We start from the raw sequence: 22739 nt of genomic DNA, 5'->3' as shown, positions 1-22739 counted from the left end.
TCCATCACAACAGATTTACCAGTTGCATGCATCTCTCCAAGCTGTTGGGCTGTGATTCTCACTGCCTGCATGCTGTGTGGCAGCTGTGCACCTGGACAGGCATTTGTCAGCCAAATGATTGGCCACATCAGGCTGATTTCTGATACAAACAATTTTCTTTATATCAGTGCTGTTCTGATATTGGACTGATGTGTCGGTCCACCTCTATAATTTATCCTTGTCTGAAGTACAAAATAATCATACAGATATGTTGGAGTTGTCATTATTTCCTATTGTTTGTTTTATTTTTAAGCCAATATTAGATTCCAGAAAGAAAACTATAATTTAAATTTTACTATAAGTGTTAACTATGTAATGTTAATGACTTAATTTTAAGTTTCTAGATGCACCCCACATTCACATACTGAATATACAAATGAAATTTTCAACTTCAGTAAAAGGAAAAATGGTCCAGTGTTTACGGTCTGAGACTCAGAGGAATCAGATACATTCCCTGCTCTCCCAGAATCTTCTTTTATGACCTTGGGCCAATAACTTCCTGTCCTAGGCAGAGCTCTCTATCTGTATGGGGAATAACTACTCCCCTTTCTCTTATGGCTGTTGTGTAGATAAACTCACTGATCAAACTGACTCACTGAAGATCTGAGAGACAATTATTTTGAGACTATATAGGTATCTAGGACTGAAGAGAATTGGGCAGTCAAGTTGTATAACATTCATGTCCATGCCCAAATGGTATTTACCATACCATATTTTCTCAGATACAATATGAACCCTTCACCAAAAACCAGCTGCTGGAAAATTGAATTTTATTTATAAGTGAGGAATATGGTAAGAGCATATTCTGCTGCTTATTGGGTGCAAAAAATATATGAGTTATGGAGCAATCCACAGGGATCAGAAAATGAGCAGGCTTAGCTCCTTAGTTCCTACTACTCCATTACTTACTACAAAGAAATATCTTTTTTCTTCATCTTGCTTTTCCAAAACAAGTTGCATATTATACTTCACTGTGTATGGGAGAAAATACATAAATCTTCACAGCCACAAAATCTGCATTTTTGCAATCCAATTATTAAAGCCTAAATGAAATGTTTCAAACAAATTCAGACTTACAAATGGAAATGCACTGCTCAATTTGAAGCAAAATATGACTTTGTCTTTTTGAAAATTTTGGAATTTTGTTCTGGAAAAAATTCTCCAGAACAAACTCAATGTATAATGCTGTTATACTTGCAGTGTGGATGTACAACATCCACATAACCAATGAAAACACACAGTTAGCTATGCACTGACCAAGAGTTATATACACATGCACCTAAGCATAAGTCCTGAAAATAAAAGAATGGACAAGGAACCTCTCATGTTTTACCCCCAAAGGTCGAGCGATTCAGGCATTTACCCAGGCAGTGAGACACTCCAATTTTAAAACTCCTTCAACCAGTGAAATTATCCAGTTCCCTGTAGGGTGTGGACAGACCCAGGCCAGATAGGATCAATTGGGTCAGCAAGGCTGGGTCAGCACCACTCCCCCCATAACCTGTCATGCCAAAGCTGGGTCAGCACCTCTCCTCCCCCTGCTGCACTGGATCAGTACCACCCCTGCATCCCCCAAGTTCTAGTCTGAAACCTTGCTCCTAATGGGACAGAAATTTCTCATTACCTTCCAGCCATTTTATCCAATGAATATTATATGTAAGGGGCAGTAGCTCATCTTCAAAAGAAGGGCCCTTCCACAGAGATCCCACCTGCCCATCTCTGTGCTCCATCTGGTGCTTTGACAGTGGGGCTGCATCCAGAGGCAGTGGTGGCACTGGCAGCAGGAGCTGGAAGGAGCTGCCACCCCCAAGGCTACCATAAGCTGAGTCTAGATGCTGTGCTACCCCCCCTCCACCTTCCACATGCACCACAGCCTGGGATGCCCTTCATACCTGGGCTGGGTGAGGCTTAAAGACCTACTGTAGACCAGAAAGAATTACTTGGTTGGCCGGATCTGGCCTGCAGGTCATATTTTGCCCACCCCTGCCATAATACCCCTAGAGTCAGCTGAGAACCAAATCCTAATTTGGCTGCCTGGCCCATCTTCTCACGCTAATAGGCAGTGCTATCTGCCTTCCCTAGCTTGGAAGGAGGGACCAGGCATCCAGACACTAGCAGGATTGGGCACTCAAACTGACTCATCAGGCATGACAGGCTGCCTATCCAGGTGAGAGGCCAATCTTACCATAGCCAGGCTGCCTGACTACACTTCCCAAGCCAGACAAGTAGTGATACCAGCCATGGAGACCAAGGACCAAATCTGAATAATGCAAGGACCCAATCCTGACTGTACCACCCTTTCTAAACTTGTAGATCTGCTGTTAATATTAGAGGACAAAAAGCTTTTAATACTCCGTATTGCTACAGAACAAACTATAGTTTTGTTTTTTTCTGGCAAGGATGGTCAAAAGCAAATGTTCCTGAGTGGTTGACAGATTTTGAACATATACAGATACCTATAACTTGTTCTACCTTTACTACAATGTTCAATTACTTTTCCCAGAAGGAATTATGCCATACCCTTGTAGACATTAGTAAAAATTAGTACTTACCACGACAGATTGGCCTGTGGTCACTCCAAGCTGCCAGCGTATCTGTCACTCTCTGACAAGTGATGCTCTTAGAACCTTGGAGCACATAATTATCTTCACAGGAGAACTGTAGACTAGCACCCACCCTGGAGAAGAGAGAGAATAGTGGAAATAAAGAAGTATAGTTTGTTGCAGGCAGGCACCGTCAAGAATTCTTCACCAAAGGGTAAATACAAAAATATGATTTCTAGACCCTAACCAAAGACAAAGGAAAATGATATCATACACACTATCCAATATTTAACTGGAAAAGGGTTATATCTGGAGAAGAAACACACTTTATGTAATCCATCCACCATTAAAAGAAATGAAAATGTATAATTCATCAGACCATATGCTATTCCACTTTCTATCTGTAACAGGTTATCCAGACAGGTTGTGAACTCTCCATCCTTGGCAGTGTTTAGGACCTGGGTAGACAAAGCATTGTCTGGGATGGTATAGTTAAGGATGGTCCTGCTTTGAGCAGGGGGTTGGACTAGATGACTTCCTGAGGTCACTTCTAACCTTAATATTCTATGATTCTATGATAAGTGCCTAAGTGTCAGATCCTAGTCCACCTAGTAGACATATAAATGGACACAGACACCTAAGTGTGTTCCTAATCCACCTCATTCAAATTCTCAATAATCCATTGTGTGATTTATTTTGTGATATGTTGTTGTCTACATCATAAAAAGTCATAAAAAGGCAAAATCATAAAAAGCAGCGAAAAGACTTCTGTATTAATAATTTCATTTTCCACCTTTTATATTAAGGGGTTGACAGTGACCCAGGCAGGGTGAAATGGGGCCCCATTTAAGCACTTAAATTCACTTAGGCACGTAATAGGTGAAGTAGGATTTGGTCCACTGTGTCAAATTTAGCCCTCCTTAATATGACTTCAGTAAATTAATCCAAGGGTAAATTTGGTCTTAAATATAGAGAAAGCTGCAACTTGCTCTATATTTAAGCGGAAACTTACCATATGCATAACTTCAAAACCCTATACTCCAGAATCATGAAATCATAGGGTTAGAAGGGACTTTAAGAATAATTCAATCCACTCCTTTGTATGAATGTAGGACTGCTATTTCTAAAGCATGTCAGTCAAATGGTATCCAGCCTTCTCTTGAAAACCTTCAGTGAAGGATATCCTACAAACTCTGCTCAGCAGTTTATTTTACTCCCTTACTCTTCTAATAGTAAGGGTTTTTTTTTACCAAGGTCTAATCTAAAAGTACTTGGCTACAATTTACAACTGTTGATCTGTTCCCTGCTGCCAATGACAAGTGAGAACAGTTTTTAATTTTCTTCTTTGGCTTTCAAATATCTTGGCAACTGCTATAATATCAAGGACTGCCCCTTGCTCCCTCGCCAATCTCCTCTTCTCCAAGCTAAATATATCTAGCTCTATCAACCCTTTAATTAATATGGTTTGACTTCCAACCCCTTTATTTATGGTGATATGACTATGGACTCTCTGCAACTTCTTCACTCCTTTAAATTTGAAGCCCCAAACTGCACACAGTACTTTAAATGAACCCTAATCAATAATGAGTAGCATGGTGCTATCACCTTCATCTCTTAAGGTGAAGTTACACATTATACTTAGACTCTATTAAGAACAATTAAAACATGAGCCCATTAAAGCTTGTTAACTCATGCTAAGTGTCCTCTTAGTGTTTCAAAGCTACACCACTTCAGGAAAGGGTTAACTACAGGCCACGCCATGCACTTGTGTTACAGTAACTGTAGTCTGCTCCAGACAGACAAAATCAGCAATTATGAATCCTCCAGAAATCTAGGACACACCACTCACAGCCCCTCCCCTCTGCAGAGCAATGATAGAGCTCAGGTGTCCTGGTTCCCAGTCATGCCCCTGCTCATCAGTCCATGAGTGGCAAATCAGAACTGTTCAGGCAAGAAACAGTAGAAACCCTTAACATGTAACTGCTCACAGTTGGTGCATCTACATGAGCCACTAAATGTGCAGTAGACAAATTCTACTGCACATATTAGCACATCATGGCAAAAGCCATGCTATTGGCATCACTAAAATGCATGTGCCGGTGCAACTGCAGAATAGTACAGGGTACTGTGCATTGAGTTAGTGCCTGTTATTACAAGGTGCCTGTACAGGAGCCCAGTGGCTGCTCCAATGTGCTGTAATTACAGAGCACTGGAGCAGACTCAATTAACTGAATCTGCTGAAGCGTGGTAATTACCGCACTCCAGCCAGCTCTCGTTTCTTCTATCAGGATCCCTGTGCTTCAAAATGGCAGTGGAGGCACTTTATCTAAAGCTCGTTTGACAAGCTTTCAATAAAGCACCCCCACTGCCATTTTGAAGTTTGGGATTGCCGAAGCATGAGACACTCTTGTGCGCTTTAATTAGAGCAGCTCTCAGAGCTCTCGGAGCTGCTGTACTTAAAGTGCCATACCTACCCCACCAATCCCAGTGTACATGTAAAAATGTTCACCAGTGCTAAACTTAATGTGCAGAAACTGCAGTATATTAATGCATGTGTAGATGTGCCCAGTGTGTTCTAACTTTAGCACTGGGCACATCTACAGTATGAGCTGTAATTACAGATGTAACACGATAGATTTAGTATGAGCTAAGTGTAATGTGTAATTTCACAATGTTGCATTTGCTTTTTTTGCAACTGTATAAAATTGCTGATTCAGGATCCACCAAAACTCCCAGATCCTTCTTATCAGTGTTCCTACCCAGTCAGTCATTTCCCATTCTGTACTTGCATGTTTGGCTGTTCTTCTCTATATGTAGCACTACATCTGCCTGTGTTGCACATTGTTCTGTAGGTTCTACCTCAGCATTCTGAGACTCTTTTGAGTTTGATTTCTGTGTTCCAGTGTTTGCAATCCTTCCAGAGTTTGTCATCTGAAAATCTGATCAGGGAGCTTATTATTCTGGCATCCAAATAATTAATAAATGTGTTTAACAGCACCAGACCTAGAACAGATCCCTGTGGAACCACACTTGCAACCTCCTGGGATTTATAATTACTTTTTGCTTGAGATCATTGAGCTAATTATGTATTCATCTTACAGTAATTTTATCCAGCCCACATATCTCCAGTTTACTATGTTGAGTTGACTACTGAAAGAATGACTGTCACTACATTATACAACATCTATATATTTTAAAAGCCTGCTACTTGTTGGCATAGTACAGAAAAAGAACACCCATGGCCCTATGAAGGGCAGTTAGGGTGTTACAAGTAAAAAAATATACAGTGATATGGACCACTAGAGAACACTGGGACACTAGAGAAGACCAAGTTGATGGAATTTTTTCTAATGTAATGATTTTCCATTGGAAAATGCTGATTTTAATTTTGATTAAATTGGAAGTTACAAAGGGAACGTATTGACTGTACTGTATGTTCAGTGAAAACTTATAAAAATGTGTTTTTAGTAATGCAAAGTTCTTCCATATCCTTTTTGAGATGTGCATTAAGAAAAAGTAATGCATTAAGCAAGTAAGTTGTATGCATTAATGAATTAAGAAAAATATAATCCTTTAGAGGATTACATTATATTTTTCTTAATGCATTACTTCAATTTTTATTGTCATAACATTGCATATTATATTATGCTTTAAAATCCAGCAAATGAAGCCTAAATTAAATGTTTCAAACAAATTCAGCCTTACATATGGAAATCTATTGCTGAATTTGAAGCAAAATATTACTTTGCCTTTTTGAAAATGTTAGAATTTTGTTCTGGAGAAAATTTCATTTTTCCTTTTAAAAATTCAATTCAGACTAAAAAGAAAAAAAAAAAGTACCAGAATGCCCATACTACAAAAATACAAGTTCTAAATAGTTCTTAGATGAGATATAGGAAACTACACAGTGAAAATAGTTGCATACAAAATAACCTATAATTTTCTCTACGTCTAAGCCTTCCAGTTGCTTCTTGTATTCTTATCCCCAGTCCTAACACCTGTTTGTCTACTATTTGGTATTAAACAGCTTATGTATAGAAGTCTAGGGATAGCACTTTGTTAAAATAGATTGAACTTTGGGAATTTCTCTAAATAATTTTCATAGTCAGTGGGCCATTACCCTCTGGGGAAGGATCAGAAAAGAAAATTAAGAAGGGACAAAATGATGAAAACTTTGGGAACTTGTGCATGTGACAAAAATGTCTGTTTTTGCACTTTAATTGCATCATGCTGTACACATGCAGGGTTTTTTTATGATTTAAATGAGTTTGCTATGTTGCAAACTAAACTACATTTGGATGTAGTTTCAAATTAAACCATATCCACTTGTAGTTTAGTTTGCAATGTAACTATTTGTAATGTTGTGACCTTTGACAGCTGACCCCCTTCCCACTGCAGGAGAGGTGGGCTGAAGGCAAAAGTGGTGAGGGGCCCAATTGTTTTTTTTTGTTTTTATTTGTGGAGCCTGCCCACATCTCCCATGGCTGTGGGGTGAGCTGCTAGTGGGCCGAGTGGCCCCTGAGCCGCAGAAGGCCCCAGTCCTTCCTTCCATGGTGGCAGTGCCCCCTGGGGTTGCCAGGGCAGGCTGCTAGTGGGCAGGTGCTGCCCCAACTCAGACTCAGGGAACAGTTGGATTCAAACTGGGTCAGGGCCCACCCACTAGCCACACACTCTGGTGGCCCCAGAGGGTGACACCACCATGGAGGAAAGGTATGTGGCCCCCCACAGCTCAGGGCCTGCTGGCAGCTCAGCCCTGGCCATGGGAGAGGTGGGCAGGCTTCATGGGTAAAAAAAAAAAGGATCAGGCCCCTCACCGGTTTTATTTCTTTTCTCACCAGAGACTGCCTGTGTGAGCTGCCACCAGGCCTTGCAGCCCCTGAACTTCAGGGGGCCTGTCCTTCTCTCTATGGTGGTGGCACCCCACAGTGCTGCCCAGGCTGGGTGCTAGCTGCATGGGTGCTGCCCCAGCTCACAGGTAGCACCTACTAGATCCAAATCTTCCCCAAATTCATGAACTGGAAGCCTGCTGGGTACTGGTCTCTCTGCAGGCTCAGGGAAGAGCTGAATCCAGCAGGTGCTGCCTGCATGTTGGGACAGCACCCAGGCAGCTTGCATTCCATCCAGGGGGTGCCACCACCACAGAGGGAAGGAACGGGCCCCCTTGCAGCTCAGGGGCTGCACAGCCCGGTAGCAGCTCGTGCAGCGAGACTCCAGTTAGGAAAAAAAAAACAAAGCAGCAAGGGGCCTAATCCTTCCCCCACCCACCCCCTGACAATGCCTGCCCACCTCTCCCATGGCTGGGGGGGAGGGGGTGGGGCAAGCTGCCAGCAGGCCCTGAGCTGCAGGGGGCACCAGAACTTCCCTCCATGGCAGTGGCACCCCTCAGATGGCATCTGCCTGCTAGCAGCCCATGGAGGTGGCCCCAGGGGGTGCTGCCACCATGGAGAGAAGGACTGCAGCCCTCCATAGCTAAGGGGCCACTGTCACTCAGGCTGCTGACAGCTTGCCCCCAGCTGTGAGAGATGTGGACAGGCTCCGCATGAAAAAAAAAAAAAAAAAAAGGATCGGGCCCCTCACCACAACAGTGAAGCAAACCCCTAAATGGTTGGTTTCTAATCATCACAATTAAAAACACAACATTTCAATTTCAGGGACTAAACCTCCATTATGTGCACAAGCAGCCTTTATCATCATTTAAGGAAAAGAAAGCCTTGGTATACCATAGTCTTAATATTCAAGGACAAGAATTCTAAGTGTCTCACAATCCACTTATAACTAAGTAAGAAAAGCTTATCAGTGGTATATCCTTCTAGTAAATGTAACGTGATCAAGAAAGTGAACAAACTTTGAGTGAAGAGCTGCCACTTTCAGCTCCAAATGACATTTGGGCATGCTATTATTCACTCTGAATTGAAATGTAATTATGAGAACTGACCCCATACTATAAAATTACTCAGAAAGAACACAAAGATCAAAACAATTTTTTTAAACCTGTATTTATTTTCTATTAATTCCCCAAAGAATCTAATGTATTATCTTTCAGCACAGTCGCAGTCTTATGGTTGGATGCAGACAGAATGTTATTTGTTTTAAAATCAAGTGTGTACTCAAACAGAAACATGCACAAATCCTAAAAATAAGAATATGGCCTTTAGGCTCTTTTGCAGAAAATGGTGAAGCGCATTTTAACTCATGTGGCTCACAAAAACAAACATAAACGATAAAGTGAAATTATTAAAGATACAATAAATATTGTCCCATTACTACAATACAGATGTTATATTTATAGCACTATATATACCCTTATAGTGCCTCAAAAATAGAATGTTCATTATTGCCATGTGCAAGGTAATGCACATAGGGAAAAAAATAGCCTCAATATATACACAGTGCTGGATTCTGAACTAGCTGTTACAACTCAGAACAGAGATTTTCAAATCAGTGTAGATAGTTATCTAAAAACATTAGCTCAATGTACTATGGTGGCCAAAAATATAAATAAACAAAATCCTCAAAACTAATAAAATCTTGGGCCTCCTCAAGAAAGGGTTTTAAAACAAAATAGCGAGCATCAGAATGCCACTATGCAAATCTGTGGTGTGCCCACATCTTGAATACTGTGTACAGTCCTCATTTCCACAACTGAAAAAGGGTGTAGTAGAATTGGAAAAGGCACAGGGAAGGGCAGCCAAAATGACCAGTGGTATGGAGCAGTTGCCATAACAGGAGAGACTCAGTAGGCTGGGATTCTTCATTTTGGCAAGGAGACAGCTGAGGGGGAGATACGATAGAAGTCTATAAAATCATGAAGGGTGTGGACAAGGTGAATAAGGAAATATTATTCACCAAGTCTCACAGTATTAGAACTATGGGGCACTTTGTGAAATTCATAGGAGAGGGGTAAAAGAAAAAGTACTTTTTGATGCAGCATGTAGTTAACTTGTAGATCTCATTACTAAAGGAGGTGGTAAAAGCAGGTAGTATAGTCAGATTCAAAAGGGGAATAGACACATTTATTGATGATAAATTTATAGCTATTAAACAAAACAGTCAGAGATGTATATTCTGGCATCTCTAAAAAAAAACAATGCTGGATGCAAATAGGGTAATGAACAGGAGATAGATCATATGCTAGATATACTCACTTCAATGCTCTCCCTAAAAAATGTCCACTTTTGCCACTGTTGGAAATGGCATATTGGACTAGATGGATCCAATATGACACTTCCTACATTCAGGTGTGCATGCCACCTATAATGCTTTAAAAATTGTGGATCTTAACAAAAATGTTCCTGGAGCAAGAGGAACTTCTTTATAGAATTAATTTTTTTCAGTGTCACTTGCAATGCCTGAGTGGTGCATCATAGTATTGCATTACACTGTAGCATTACATTGCAATGTTAAAATGGACTCAGTGACAGTGCACCAGTCCTGCAGGGGCAGTGAACAAGGACAGCTATTGCTCCCTGGTCTCCAGGGCCAGCAACAGGCTTTTCGAGAGCCTGCTACTCTCTGCTAGAAGATGGTGAAGAAAGTTACTACTCCCCAGAAATTAGAGGGCAATTAGTTACATGGAGGGCAGCTGTCTGTTAAAAAGCCCACTTCTGACCCCAGTCTCTGGAACACAGTGTGCGGGCCGGGAGCGGTCCGAGGCTTTTGGGGGCATGCGGCGGGCTGTGGCCAGCAGCCCTGGCATGTGGGTCGGGGAATTCGGCACGGCGGACTAGAATTAGGCACGGACGCGTAACGGTTGATTAAAGATTATTTTACTTACACCATAGATGGTCGCGGTGCAGGCAGGAAAAACTTCGCTTAAGTTGCAGTTACAAACAAAAGAAAACTCGCACGAAAGAGCTCTGGATACCACGATGAGAGTCCAAAAGGTGACTCTCCATGAAAGCGTGCAGGGAAGGGTACATCGAGGGATCAGGCGGCGACGGGGAGAGGCTAGAGGTTGATCAGGCCCCTGTATCCTCCTCTAAGGCACACGCGGGGTTTGTTAAGCTCCATAGTATGCTTAGAGTTCTCCACGAGATGGATGTGGAGTCCTCCTAAATGAGGTCCTCCCCGGAGATCTCCAACTTGGGCGGAAACCGCTCAAGCCTCTTATACGGCTAGCAAGCTAATCGCTAGCCACCACGTGTGAATAATTTAGAAACAGCCAATAGTGGGACACAAATTTATATGCGAATGGCGGGAACTCCTTTGCACCGGGGTTTTCTCTTTGCAACTGAGAATTGCACTGTGCAAAGAAAGCTCCTCGTGGCGGGAAATAATTCTGCAGTGCCGAAGCGCACACAAACTCATACCCTTTGGGTCATGACACACAGAAGCTCTTCTCACTGCCCTCTGGAGGTGGCTTTCTGTGAGTGATGTGGCTGTCTGACAGGCTCCCCTCCCACATTACAGCCCGCGAGTAGCAAGTCTACTATACAAATCTATGATGTGCTTGAGAAATTCCCAATCACTCCGTGGCTGAAGAGCATACTACTGAATGCTTTCACGACAACTTTATAACACTCCAAAAAGCTATTCTTCATTTCTCTACATTCTTAGTAATGCTGCAAGTGCATGTCTGACATAGCCTAAGGCATTTTAAAGGAAAAATACCATATATAATCACTAAATAATTATTTGAGTCACAGTGTCACAGTAGCCCAAAACAATAAAAATGAGTCGCCTGGTACTAGAGATAGTTTGTTGAAGCTAAAATGGAATTTTGAAAAGAAATCTCATACAGAGATTTTTCTCAATCATGTATGAAGCAGCTTTCAATCTTAACACGCCTCTGAAAATTTAAACATTAATCAGGTGAAGTATTTTCTAGGAAATTGTGAGGAGAGAGGGATGGACAAATGATTGGAAGCATTTCAGAGTTCCTAGTCTGATCTAGATAAAGATTCTCTTGGAATCTCTCTGGGGTAAAATATGAAGAGACATCCATTACAACCCATAGTCACACATCACAACTGCAAAGCACCCTTTATAAAGAAGAAAGAAGAAAGACAATGGTACCATTCATGCCCCACCACTACAATAAAGCTATTCCAATACCAGCAGGTATACTCAGCAGATTGAAGATAAATGAATAAACAGAAAGTTGGAAAACATTTTATTCACTTTACTATTATTTTATACACTTCAGTATAGTATTTATTCCCGAGGCTCTCAAGAGATTTTACATCAAATACATGAGAACATTATGCGTCAGATCATGTTTTCCCTGCATGTCTCAGTTGCAGATTGTAACTGCAGTTTTTGGTACTTATTCACAGTTTGAGATTATGCATAGTCCATGTGTGCCTACTGCACATGCTTAATGTGTTGAGCTCTGGCCAAGCATGTGCCTGGGGGAATAGAATTTCTCAGACATGTATAATGCAAAGCAAGTCCCAAAACTTTAGCCACTTGCCCTTTAGTAAGGCAAGGGCAGTTGAAAATACCTACCTTTACTCCTGTGGTGTGATCCTAATCCCTCAGGGTTGGGGGACGAGATGGGGGTGTGACACGGACAGAATACCAAACTGTTTAAGTACCCAAAACTTCAACCATATCACTGTGTGTTCACTACTTAGGGGCAGAAGGGTAAATAGGATCTGACCTGAGTTTTGCACAGAGTGTGACATTTTATGAAAGGTGTTTACATGATATGCTATGTTACAATTGAAAATGAAGCTATGATGGCCTATAAAGACATCAATATAAGAAAGAGAAAATTGCAGAGTTAAGCACTGAAAAGTTAGTAAATGCCTGGATTAAGCATTCCTTTCTAACCATGCTCTGATTTATTTGTGTGTGTCCATTTTGATTCAGTTTTAGGGCTTTGCTACACTTTATGCTGTAAATCGTACAAATATTAACCAGCTTAAATGTTGTTTGGCTTAGTGAAGCAGTCGCACCTTACGGCAAAAAAAATCCCATCTCTGGCTGTCCTTCACCTGCACAGCTATGACTTGCCATTAGTGGCTTGGTGAGTAGGGGCAGGACTAGGAGCTAGGGGCAGGACTGGCTCACTGCTTGAGTTCTGAGGGGCCTGATCCTTTTTACCTATAGAGACTGCTCCCCCCTGTCGCCCCTACCTGGGTTACTGGCTGGACAGGCAGCTCTCAGACAGCCAGCAGCCCAGCTGGTGGTGGCGCAGGGAGACAAGCTCTGGAGAAAAAAAAAAGGATTGGGCCCCTAGGACTCAATCACATATTCTGGTGGGGCAAGGTGGCTGAAGCAGGGTAGAGCTCGGTGGCTGCAGCACAGCAGCCCAGGGCCAGTTCCTGCTGTCCCCATGCTTTGCCAGGCTGTGCTCCAGTTGCCCAGCTCCACCAGGGCAAGTCTGAGTCCTGGGGGCATGTAGGCACCAGGTGGGGGATGAGCTGCAGTCAACCAAAAGGCAGGGCACAGGTTCAACCATGGATCAGCAGGGTGGTTGAGCACCAGTCTGCCATCCCCCATAGGCACTGTGGCCAGTCTGAGCCAGGAATTCAGACCAGTGAGCCAATCTAGGAGGTGCCATGGCTGCTGGGCACTCCTGGGCTATAGCACTGGCTCTACATAGTGGGAGCAGTGGGGCAGAGGTGCCACGCCTAACCCCACTGCACCCCAGCATCCCTGCCCTGACTCAGGAGTGACCATTGCATCCTGGGATTTTGGAGAACTTCCACTTGGGCTCAAGAGCTGTGGAGAGTGGCCACACAATGGAACAGGAACAAAATTAAACAAACTTGAGATAATCCTGCCCTGGAGTGGCATAACTGTAAGAAGAAGAATAAGTCCTTAAGCCACTTTAGAGGTGTTCACATGCAGCCAAAAGAATTCCAGGAGCCACCTCAAATTACCATGTAACAAGGCTCTTACTTTCACAATCAAAGATTAATTTGACTGCTAGACCCATGTCAGGGGCAAAATCAAGAAATGGATGGTCAGGGCTGAATACTAGGGAGTTACAAGCCCAAGATTCAAGGAATAGGAAAGGTCAAGAAATAAAGAATCACCAACCAGGAGTCAGAGCCAGGGATCAGAAACTAGAAGTAAAAGTAAGGTTCAACAACTAGCAAATGGGAATAGGAAATCAATGGACATCAGCACCAATCTGGGAACAGGGAGGCAGAAACCAAAGAAACTAGGATCCAAACTAGACTAAGTGCAAGAAATACAGTCTTTTATCTCAGGCAATTATCCACATTGATAGAGAACAAATAATTTTCCTATCTATATTAGGAGACTTGTTTCTAAGAACATGTGCAGATGAATTGGTGCTGAACACATTATTACACTACACATCATCAAGAACAAACTGTTTAAAACATATTGGAAATTGTGATGAAAAAATATTTGGTTGGCAGCAGAGTGAAAAATGTATAGGATTTAACCAAGATTCTCCAACAGTGTTGAGCAGGTGACTACATTTCAATTAAACCATGTTTATTATTAGCTGAGCCAACTCACTTATCAAGGAATAAACTTTACCTTAGATTATGGCCATTTCTCCTTGATCAAAAGACAAAGCTCAAAACACATTTTCCAGAACTGAAAATCCAGTTTTGAAGGTGAGGGCTGGAAGTGTTTAAACTCTACTACTGTCTATTTTTAATTGTTTAAAACCCAAAAAACAGAGACTACGGAGGAAAGAAGATGTTTATGAGTGCAAAAGCAGAGTTTACAAGCCATACACTTTTTCAATTCTGACCACTGAAAGGCAAAATCAAAATGCTGGTTGGATATGGCTGGATATAGTACAGAAGAGGGATAAAATAATCTGAGGAATGTACACACACACGCACACAAAAACACATCACTAAAACAAGACTATTTCAGAGAAACAATACACAAAGAACATGTTCCAACCTCCAAAAATATATGGATCTTTTAGTGCTGAATATAAAATGATTACAGCCATCATGGATTAAAACAATCCTTGGATTTACTCCAAGTAGACATTTGGTGTTTCCCTAGCTTACCATTTTGCCTCATATCTAAAAGAATTAAACATTATCTGAGTGAAGTTAAACCAGGCATGGATTTGGTCCCATTTCTATGACTTCCTGGGCTAAGTGTCAATAATATTTATTTTTGTTCATAAAAATAATTCCCTACTTGCTTTACCTGGTAGACAAATGTCTACCATTATCCCCACTATTTCTGGAAGAAAAATAATCCAATATACTTGATGGATGCAAGACATCACACCTATTTTTAAAAGTAGCTGGCCAGTTGAGATAATAAAACTTAGCCTATCATAACAAATGCTAACCTTATAGTTGGATATCAAGAAATGGTTGTATAATTTTATGTTTAATTTTCATTAAGAGATTATATTTTTATTGTGATATAGTTTAATATCATCCATATCAAGCATTAAGGTTAAAGCATTAAAAGTGAAGAATTTAATATTAAAAATGCTTAATTTATTCATTTTTATTTACTTCTGTAGAGGAATCCTGGGCATTTATGCATATGCTTTTTTTTCCCATTATGCACCAGAGATCTATTGCTTCGGAGGAGACTTAATTAAGTCTGCTCTTCACAGAAGCTCAGGCAAACTGTGCTGCACTGTGAGCAGTTGTATAAGCAGCAAAATGTGTGTCAGCGTGCAGAAAATGGCAGCAGTACACTATTGAATACTAGCTGTGTGAAGCAGCTAGTATTTGCTTTGGATTTGGATTCAGCTGACTTGGGGGACAGTGGTTCGATTCAGTGATTCAAATCACTGTCCTGAATCGATTCAGCCAAATCTGATTTGGACATTCAGCTGATTCAGCTGAATGTCCAAATCAAACAGGCCCCATCCCCCGCCCACTCTTCCAGCCCCGTCAATGGCTGCCCCGCCCAGCCCCAGTGTCCCGGTACTTGAAAAAAAAAAGCCCTGCTCTCACAAGCTCCTGCCAGGTGACGGGGCAATATCTGTTGCCCCCCACTGCCCTGCACTGCATGAGGGGGCTCTTCCATGAGCCCCCAGAAGCCCTGATAGCTGCTGCAGCAGCTGGTGAGTGTGGGGCTTTTTTTTTAAAGAGCCTGGACAGTGGGGCCAGGTGGGGCAGCCATTGACAGAGCTGGGAGAGTGCGTGGGGGATGGGGGCTCATGGAAGAGCCCCCTCACAGCATGGGGTAGTGGGGGGCAGTCAGGTTAGCCCCACCACCACCTGGCAGGAGCTGGTAACTGTGTGGTTTTCTTTTTAAAGAGCTGGGTTGTTGGGGCTGGGTGGGGCAACCATTGACAAGACTGGGAGAGCCAGCAGGGGCCGAGGAGTGCTCAGGGGAGCTGGGGGAGCAAGCAGGGGATGGGGTGTATTGCAGGGGCCTCACAGGGTCCCCTACCCCTTCCGCCAGACCTCCCACCCCCTACTTACCGGCACAGAGCCTGGGTCCAGCTCCCTGCAGCGGCAAGTGGGGACTGTCTGAATCACTGAATTTCCAAATCTTTTCTGAATCAATTCAGAGGCTTCTAATCAATTTAGACCTTTTTATTGGTCTCATTCAATTTGGATTTGGAGGTTCAGCTGCTGAATTAGGCTGCATCTCCTGTGAATCGAATCAGCACCCAAAGCTTCACACAGCCCTACTTTTGACATACAGCCCCTCCAAGGCGTTTTAGTTCAAAAGTGCGTCACTGCCATTTTTTCACTGCAGTGCTTGCATGTGTAAAAATGCCCCCTGAGTTTTAAAACAAACAAACTCACTGAAGAGCTAACATGAAGAAACAGTTTTCTGGAGCTCCTTTTTGGGCTCCTTTCACACAGTTAACATCTGATATGGATGTTAGGTCCATACACAGTCTTTGAACCTTTACTTCTTCTTTCTGTAGAACTTTCATATAGAAGACTCTCACCACTGGAGTTGTTTAAAAATTGTCAACCATTTTATTGCTTTGTCAAAAAAAAAGCATTTATTGTTCAAAAATTGGAAACTACAATTATATATAAAAATGTGTGTGTGTGTGTGTGTGTGTGTGTGTAAACACATTAGGTAATTTCAAAATGCAAATAAAAATGTGTTTCGATTTATATTTTTATTTCATTTTTATTTTTGAAGTTTCTAAAAATTTGCAGTGTGAAATTTATTTTTTTTTTGTTTGCATTTACTTTTTCTGTCTCTCCTTCCTTGTCTGGCCACTGATGGTAGGAAAAAATGAATAATGACAATTGTTTTCCCTCACCTTTTCTCATTGTTAAATTGTATGAACAAGATCAAAATATAACCATTTTTTTTTATTTCTTGATGAAGCCAATAATAAAAACCCACTGAATAAAGATAAATGTTTCATTTCCATTTTTTTTATGTTAATTAACATTTCTTATGATATGTTTTGACCATTTCTTGGCCTCCTCTATGTTTTTCATGAATCTTCAAACTTATTTAAGTATAGAGGGATTTTTTTATATATAGCTGTTATATGCATTATAAATTTCATCAGCAAAATAAACTATGTTAGTGTTTCCCAACAAAAAGGTGGTATTCATGCTAAATAGAATTGATTTCATTCTAATGAATCAATACTTAATTTTTTAGAAAATATGAGGAAGGAGAAGTTTCAACATTGATTTTGTTGACATTTCTCCCTCACACTGCATCTCAGCATTGCATTTGAAACCACAGGGAGCCACTTTCCCAAGCTCAAATAAAGTGATTAAATGCATCAGAAAGGAGGGAACTAAAAAGTTAAAATCAGAAAGCAAACAAAAAGCTATTGAAATAGTAGAATAAGTGACATTATTATGTTTAAAATATGAAGGCCTTTCCAATGGATTTGTCACCTGTGAAAAAGCAGTGTTAGGACTGACTTGAAAATAAACCTGTCTTTCCATTAGTTTCATTCACTAAATGTCTTTCTATAGATTTGAGAAGCTTTAGAATAATGTCCCTTTTCACATTTTGTGTGTCAGCCTTGTATTCACAGACATTTTTCTCATGACAAGTGCAATAGATCCTTCTGGAGTTTTTACAAAATCTACACAATCAAACACTTGTCTTTTGCTTGCTCTCTACAAAATTTTTTTTCCTTTATCAGAGTAAGGCAAAGAACAGCATTATTTTTTTTTTTCTTCAGGGTATGGAAAAATTTAATGTGTCCTTACACAGAGGGAAAAGATATTTTTAAATATTCAGCTCTTCAATGAAGAGATAAAAAAGTAATATACCACAACAAGTACCAAAAATTCTATTTCCTGCTCAGTTTTTGTTTGGCAAGTTTAGTGGGCAAGGTTGTCTGTCTGTGTCTGTGTGTCTGTCTGTCTTTCTTTTTGCTACCCTGAAAAGCCTGCAAATCAGAACTGAAGAAATAGAAAAATATTACTGTATTTAAATTAGGTTTGCTGAGGGATGGAGGTCAGAGCCCTGAGTTAAGTGGGAAAGTAGGTGACTTAGAGGAAGAACAAGCAGGAGTGGGTAGCAGAGGAGGCCTTCTCATTCTTTTTGAGAAATCAGGGTGATTGCTTAGTTAGCTCAGGTGTCTGTACTTGAATTCCCTGAGCCTAGGAAACAAATAGGAAGAACTGGAAGTCCTTGCACAGTCACAGATCTATGACAAGATTGGAATAACAGAGACTTAGTGGGAGCTTGCATGATTGGAGCACTGTCATGAATGGGTACAACTGTTCAGGAAGGACAGGCAGGGGAAAAGAGGAGGAGGAGTTGTGTTTTCTAAGCTTTCTAAGAGGAGGAAGAGTGGTGCTTTATGTATGATTGCTCAGAGCTCCAATATGAAACTGGAGGTAGGTCTGTTGCAAGTCTCTGGGTTAGGCTCAGAGGAGAAAGCAACAAGGGTGGTGTTGTGGTGGGGGTCTGCTATTGACCACCATGCCAGAAGGATAAGGTGGACGAGGGTTTCTGCAAACAGCTAGCATAAATTTCATAGACTCTGGGAACGTATCCACACATAGAAGTATGTGCGCTTGCAGCAGCTCAAATAGAAATGGTGCAAATTTGAGCTGGGGCTTTTTTCTTTAGCGCACGTGCTCAGACATGCACTTTGTTGTGGAGCAAATTGTGCCAATTGGGGCAAAATAACCTTGCCTGGCTCCCCCTGGATCTGCATCCAGGAGGAGCTAGAGCCTGGGGTAGCACCTGTGCTGTCCCCAGCAGTATAAAAAGCTGCCCTGTCCTAGCCCCAGCAGTACAAAAACCTGCCCTGGCCAGCAACTCAGGGTTACTTGACCTCAGGATCTTGTGGGGCCCAGGCAATTCATATCTGGGGACACTAGCCCCTTGTGTCAGCTAGACTGATGAAGCAGCATCCCAAATTCACTTTTTTAAATATCTGAAAATCCACATTCTTGTTTGTTCCGCAATTAGAACAAAAGAGAGAGAGAAAGGGGGATTCATCTGATAGGCAATGCTTTATTGATATATTTACAATGTTAAATAAATTTGGAAGCCTACTAGTGTCTCTAATATTATAATAAAATAAATCTTAAATATCTATATGTTTTAATGTTTGCTTTGGGTTTCCTTATCACGTGGGTGTGTGATGGAGGGATGTGGGGTTTGCAGGAGGGGGTGGGAAGGAGCCTGGGAGGATGTGGGTGGGTGTGGAGGGATGGGGGGGATGTGGGTCACTATATGGGTAGGTGTGGGGGGACTGTGGGTGTGGGGCTGCTTAAGAGGGGTGGGTCCTCTGCATGAATGCCACATGCCCCCAGTGGCTGGCAGGGCATGGTGGTGCTGGCGGCGGTGGGAGTGTGGTGGCAGTGGTAAGCAGGGAGCTCCTGCAGACACCGCCAGCACTGTCAGCAGCAGTGTGGCTGGAGACAGCTCCAGAGACATTCCCCTGCTGTCCCCTGCTCCCCAGAGGCTGGAGACACACCGGGGAAGGAGCAGGGGGCTGGAGACAGCAGGGAAATGTCTCCAGGGCTGTCTCTGGCTTCCTGCTCATTCTCTGGTACTGCTGGTGAGTGTGGGGGGCTGGGAGAATCAGCAGGGAGCTAGGGGAACAAATGCGGGCAGAGGGAACTAACCAGGAATGGGGGGGATGAATGGGAGTGGGGTGAGTGAGCCGGGACCTAGGGGAATTAACTGGGAGTGCGGAGAACAAATGGGGGTGGAGAAATGAATGGGGAGTTGGGGAAGGTCCCCTCCCCTCTCCTCCAGCCCCTCAACCCCATGCTTACCTGGCAAAAACCAGGTCCAAGTCCCAGGAGCTTGCACCACTGCATGCCCAGCACAGGCAGGCAACGTGCTTCAGGACTGGGGAAAGGGCCAATCACAGAGATGCTCTGGCACTCTGACAGAGTGTCTCTGGAGGACTGAGCCTCTGGTTGCCTCAGGGCATGGTCTGGGACTGTGCCCTGACCCGTTTTTTTCTCCCAGGTTTTTGTTTGGTATCTAAGGGTCTAGTTTTGCTCCCCTACTGTAAATTTGCGGGGGGGGGGGGGGGGGCGACTTTTTTTGTGTTGTCTCTGAAATATGGGAACATTTTCTCATTCCTGCACATGTCTCTTGCAGTGTCTCAAAGGGGTTTGAGATGCTGCAAAAGGCACATGCAGGCTCATCTGGATGAGCCCTGGGAGGACAATGTAGCAGTCCACAGGCAATTCAGGAAGGTTTTGTAGAGTGTTGGAGACAACTTCCTAGTGCAAGTGTTGAAGAGACCAACTAGGGGCTGTGCTCTTCTTGACCTGCTGCTCATAAATGAGGAAGAATTGGTGAGGGATGTAGAAGTGGATGGCAGCTGGGGCAACAGTGACCATGCAATGATTGAGACAAGGATCCTGAAGAAAGGAAGGATGGAGAGCAGCAGAGTAAGGACTCTGGACTTCAGAAAAGCACACTGACTCACTCAGGGCACTCATGGGCAGGATCCCCTGGGAACCCAGTCTGAAGGAGAAAGGAATCCAGGAAAGCTGGCTGTACTTTAAAGAAACCTTAGTGAGGGCACAGGAATGAACCATTCTGATGCTCAGGAAGACTAACAAGTATGGCAGAAGAACAGCTTGGTGTAGCAGGGAACTCTTCTGCTAAAACACAAAAAGGAAGTTTACAAGGACTGGAAACTTGGACAAACAACTTGGGAGGGGTATAAGGATGAAGATCTCAAGGCCTTTTTCACCTCATTCTTCACAGCAAAGTCAGATCCCAGACTACTGCACTTGGCAGCAGAGTTTGGGCAGGAGATGAGCAGCCAACAGTTGCAAAACAACAGGTTAGGGACAGTTTAGAAAAGCTGTATGTGTACAAATCCATTGGGTGACGAGATGCACCTGAAGGTGCCTGAGTGACTTGGTCAATATGATTCCAGATCTGTTAGGATGGTAAATCCGTGCTTTTTCCTGCTCTTTTCCTTTTCTTTTTCCTTGCTTTTTTCCTGCCCTTTTCCCCTGCTGAATTATGGTGAGCCTGAACAATGAAAAATTGGTCTTGCAGCTGAAACATTGCTTACCGATGCCCAAGTTAGAGATTTGACTGGGCATAAGGCTAAAGTTAGCAGAAGTGTAATGTTTATTTTAACTAACATCAGCAAAATGACATGTTTGTTTAACAAAATCACTGGACTTAATATAATGTAGGGCTTTAAATGGTTAATAATTTGTCTAATCAATTGACCGTTTGTTTAGTTGTGGAACAGAGGAACTCAAACCAGACAGGGGAGGAAACCAGTGGTGTATCAGGAGGGAAAATGCAAAGATAGGCTTTAAGCAGAAGATGAGTAACCACAAGTGACCAAAGGTAGTAGGGGTGATGACCTCACACAGGTTCAGAGTGAAATTATCATGGTAATGAGCCTGAAAATGAAGGCAGGGGCAGAGCCATGGGCATAATGGGAGGAGGACAGGGGAGGAGACTGGGCATGGTTTCATGCTAATGAGTGTAAGGTGGAAGGTATAAATGTATGAATGCACTGATGTTCTGGGCCACTCCCCAGCTGGGTGGGGACCTGCCCAAAGTTGCCTCCACTTCAATAAAGTTGAATGCAGTGTGTGCTTGTGTTTACTCCACAAGTGGCTGTGCTCATGATCCCATAGGGAATTGATTCGTCGCTCCCTAGTCATTGGGCATCATGTGAAGTTGAGGTTTAACATCTTGGTGTAGTCAGCAGGATCGACAAACATTTGGAGAGACTGATCATCTTGTCCTACCAGGGTAAGATCTAGGAGGAATTCCTAGATTCTCTTGGGCTTTCCTCAGCTACCATTCCCCAATCCATCTCCCTTTTCCCAGTAGCATAGCAACAGGTACAGAGGCTTTTCCTCTGTTGGTTTGGGGTCAGGGTGACCTCCATGAGTTTGTGGAGTCTTTGGTGAATCAGAATGGGTGCCCATTGCAGGGGCCCCTGGAGTGTCCATCTAACCCATCTTGGGTGTCGGCCCAAGGGTGGGCTGAGGGTATTTTAAAGGAGAACCTGCAGAAGCCAGTCTTCCGTAAAGCTGCTGCCCTCCAGGCCTTGTCCTAGGGTGTTCAATCTCTATGGCAAGAGTGCCAGGATAGGGAAACTCTTTGTCAGGAGAAAGATGATCTTATTTGTCAACTTAAGGATGTAATTGCCCAGCAGCAACAAGTCGTCCATGCATCGGTGCTTGCTGTTGAGACAAAGGAAAGGGATTCTGAGGATTTGTGTAGTGACAGGAGGGAAATTGAGTCTCTCAAATCTCTAATTGATAAGTTGTATCAGGAGTGTGAGACCTTGGGGAAGGCAGCTGATTCTCTCGGTGTCGCCCTTTCAAGTGGTAAAGCGTTGCTGGCGGTAACTCCTTCCTCACCCCTTCCTTATCCTGCTTTGATCCCTAAAACCCCGCCTTCCCATCTTCCTGGTGAACCTCCTGCCTATTCAACAGAAGTGCTCCCTGTTGAAGGTGTCATAACCTTTGCCCCCCCCCCCCCAACCAGACAGGAGGCATTGCTGGTCCCCAAGTGACTCCCTGATGACCAGAGATTACTCTGTGGGACTGGTGTAGAGATGCTGGAGGGAATCCTCCTGCACCCAAATGCAGCAAGTTAGAGGCCCAATTGGGCCTCATGCCTTTGAAGTGAAATAACTGGACTCGCTGGTTGGCAGCAGCAGAGAAAGGTCTCTGTTTGTTATCGGAGAATGAACTGACCAATGTTTTGCTAGTATTGGCTAAAGGTGTTAGCCCTGCTATGTTGGGAGATGGTGAGTGGCAGGTTTGAATGTGAATGATCGCCCTCACCCTTTTTGGTATTTATACCCTAGATCAGGGCATTGGGCAAATGCAG

At 42.9% G+C, this 22739-nt stretch overlaps 1 protein-coding gene across 1 annotated transcript in view; it reads right to left on the bottom strand.

The window, feature by feature from the left end:
* Positions 1-22739, bottom strand: part of LOC102386534 (CUB and sushi domain-containing protein 1) — a 796348-nt gene that overhangs the window by 638914 nt on the left and 134695 nt on the right. Inside the window, exon 5 of the mRNA XM_006032113.1 lies at positions 2592-2716. Within this exon, the coding sequence (XP_006032175.1) occupies positions 2592-2716 (125 nt within the window). The remainder of the gene's footprint in view (positions 1-2591; positions 2717-22739) is intronic.

The sequence above is a fragment of the Alligator sinensis genome, unplaced genomic scaffold (assembly GCF_000455745.1).
Source record: "Alligator sinensis unplaced genomic scaffold, ASM45574v1 scaffold72_1, whole genome shotgun sequence".
NCBI classification, from domain to species: domain Eukaryota; kingdom Metazoa; phylum Chordata; order Crocodylia; family Alligatoridae; genus Alligator; species Alligator sinensis.
This window is presented reverse-complemented; position numbering and strand designations above follow the sequence as displayed.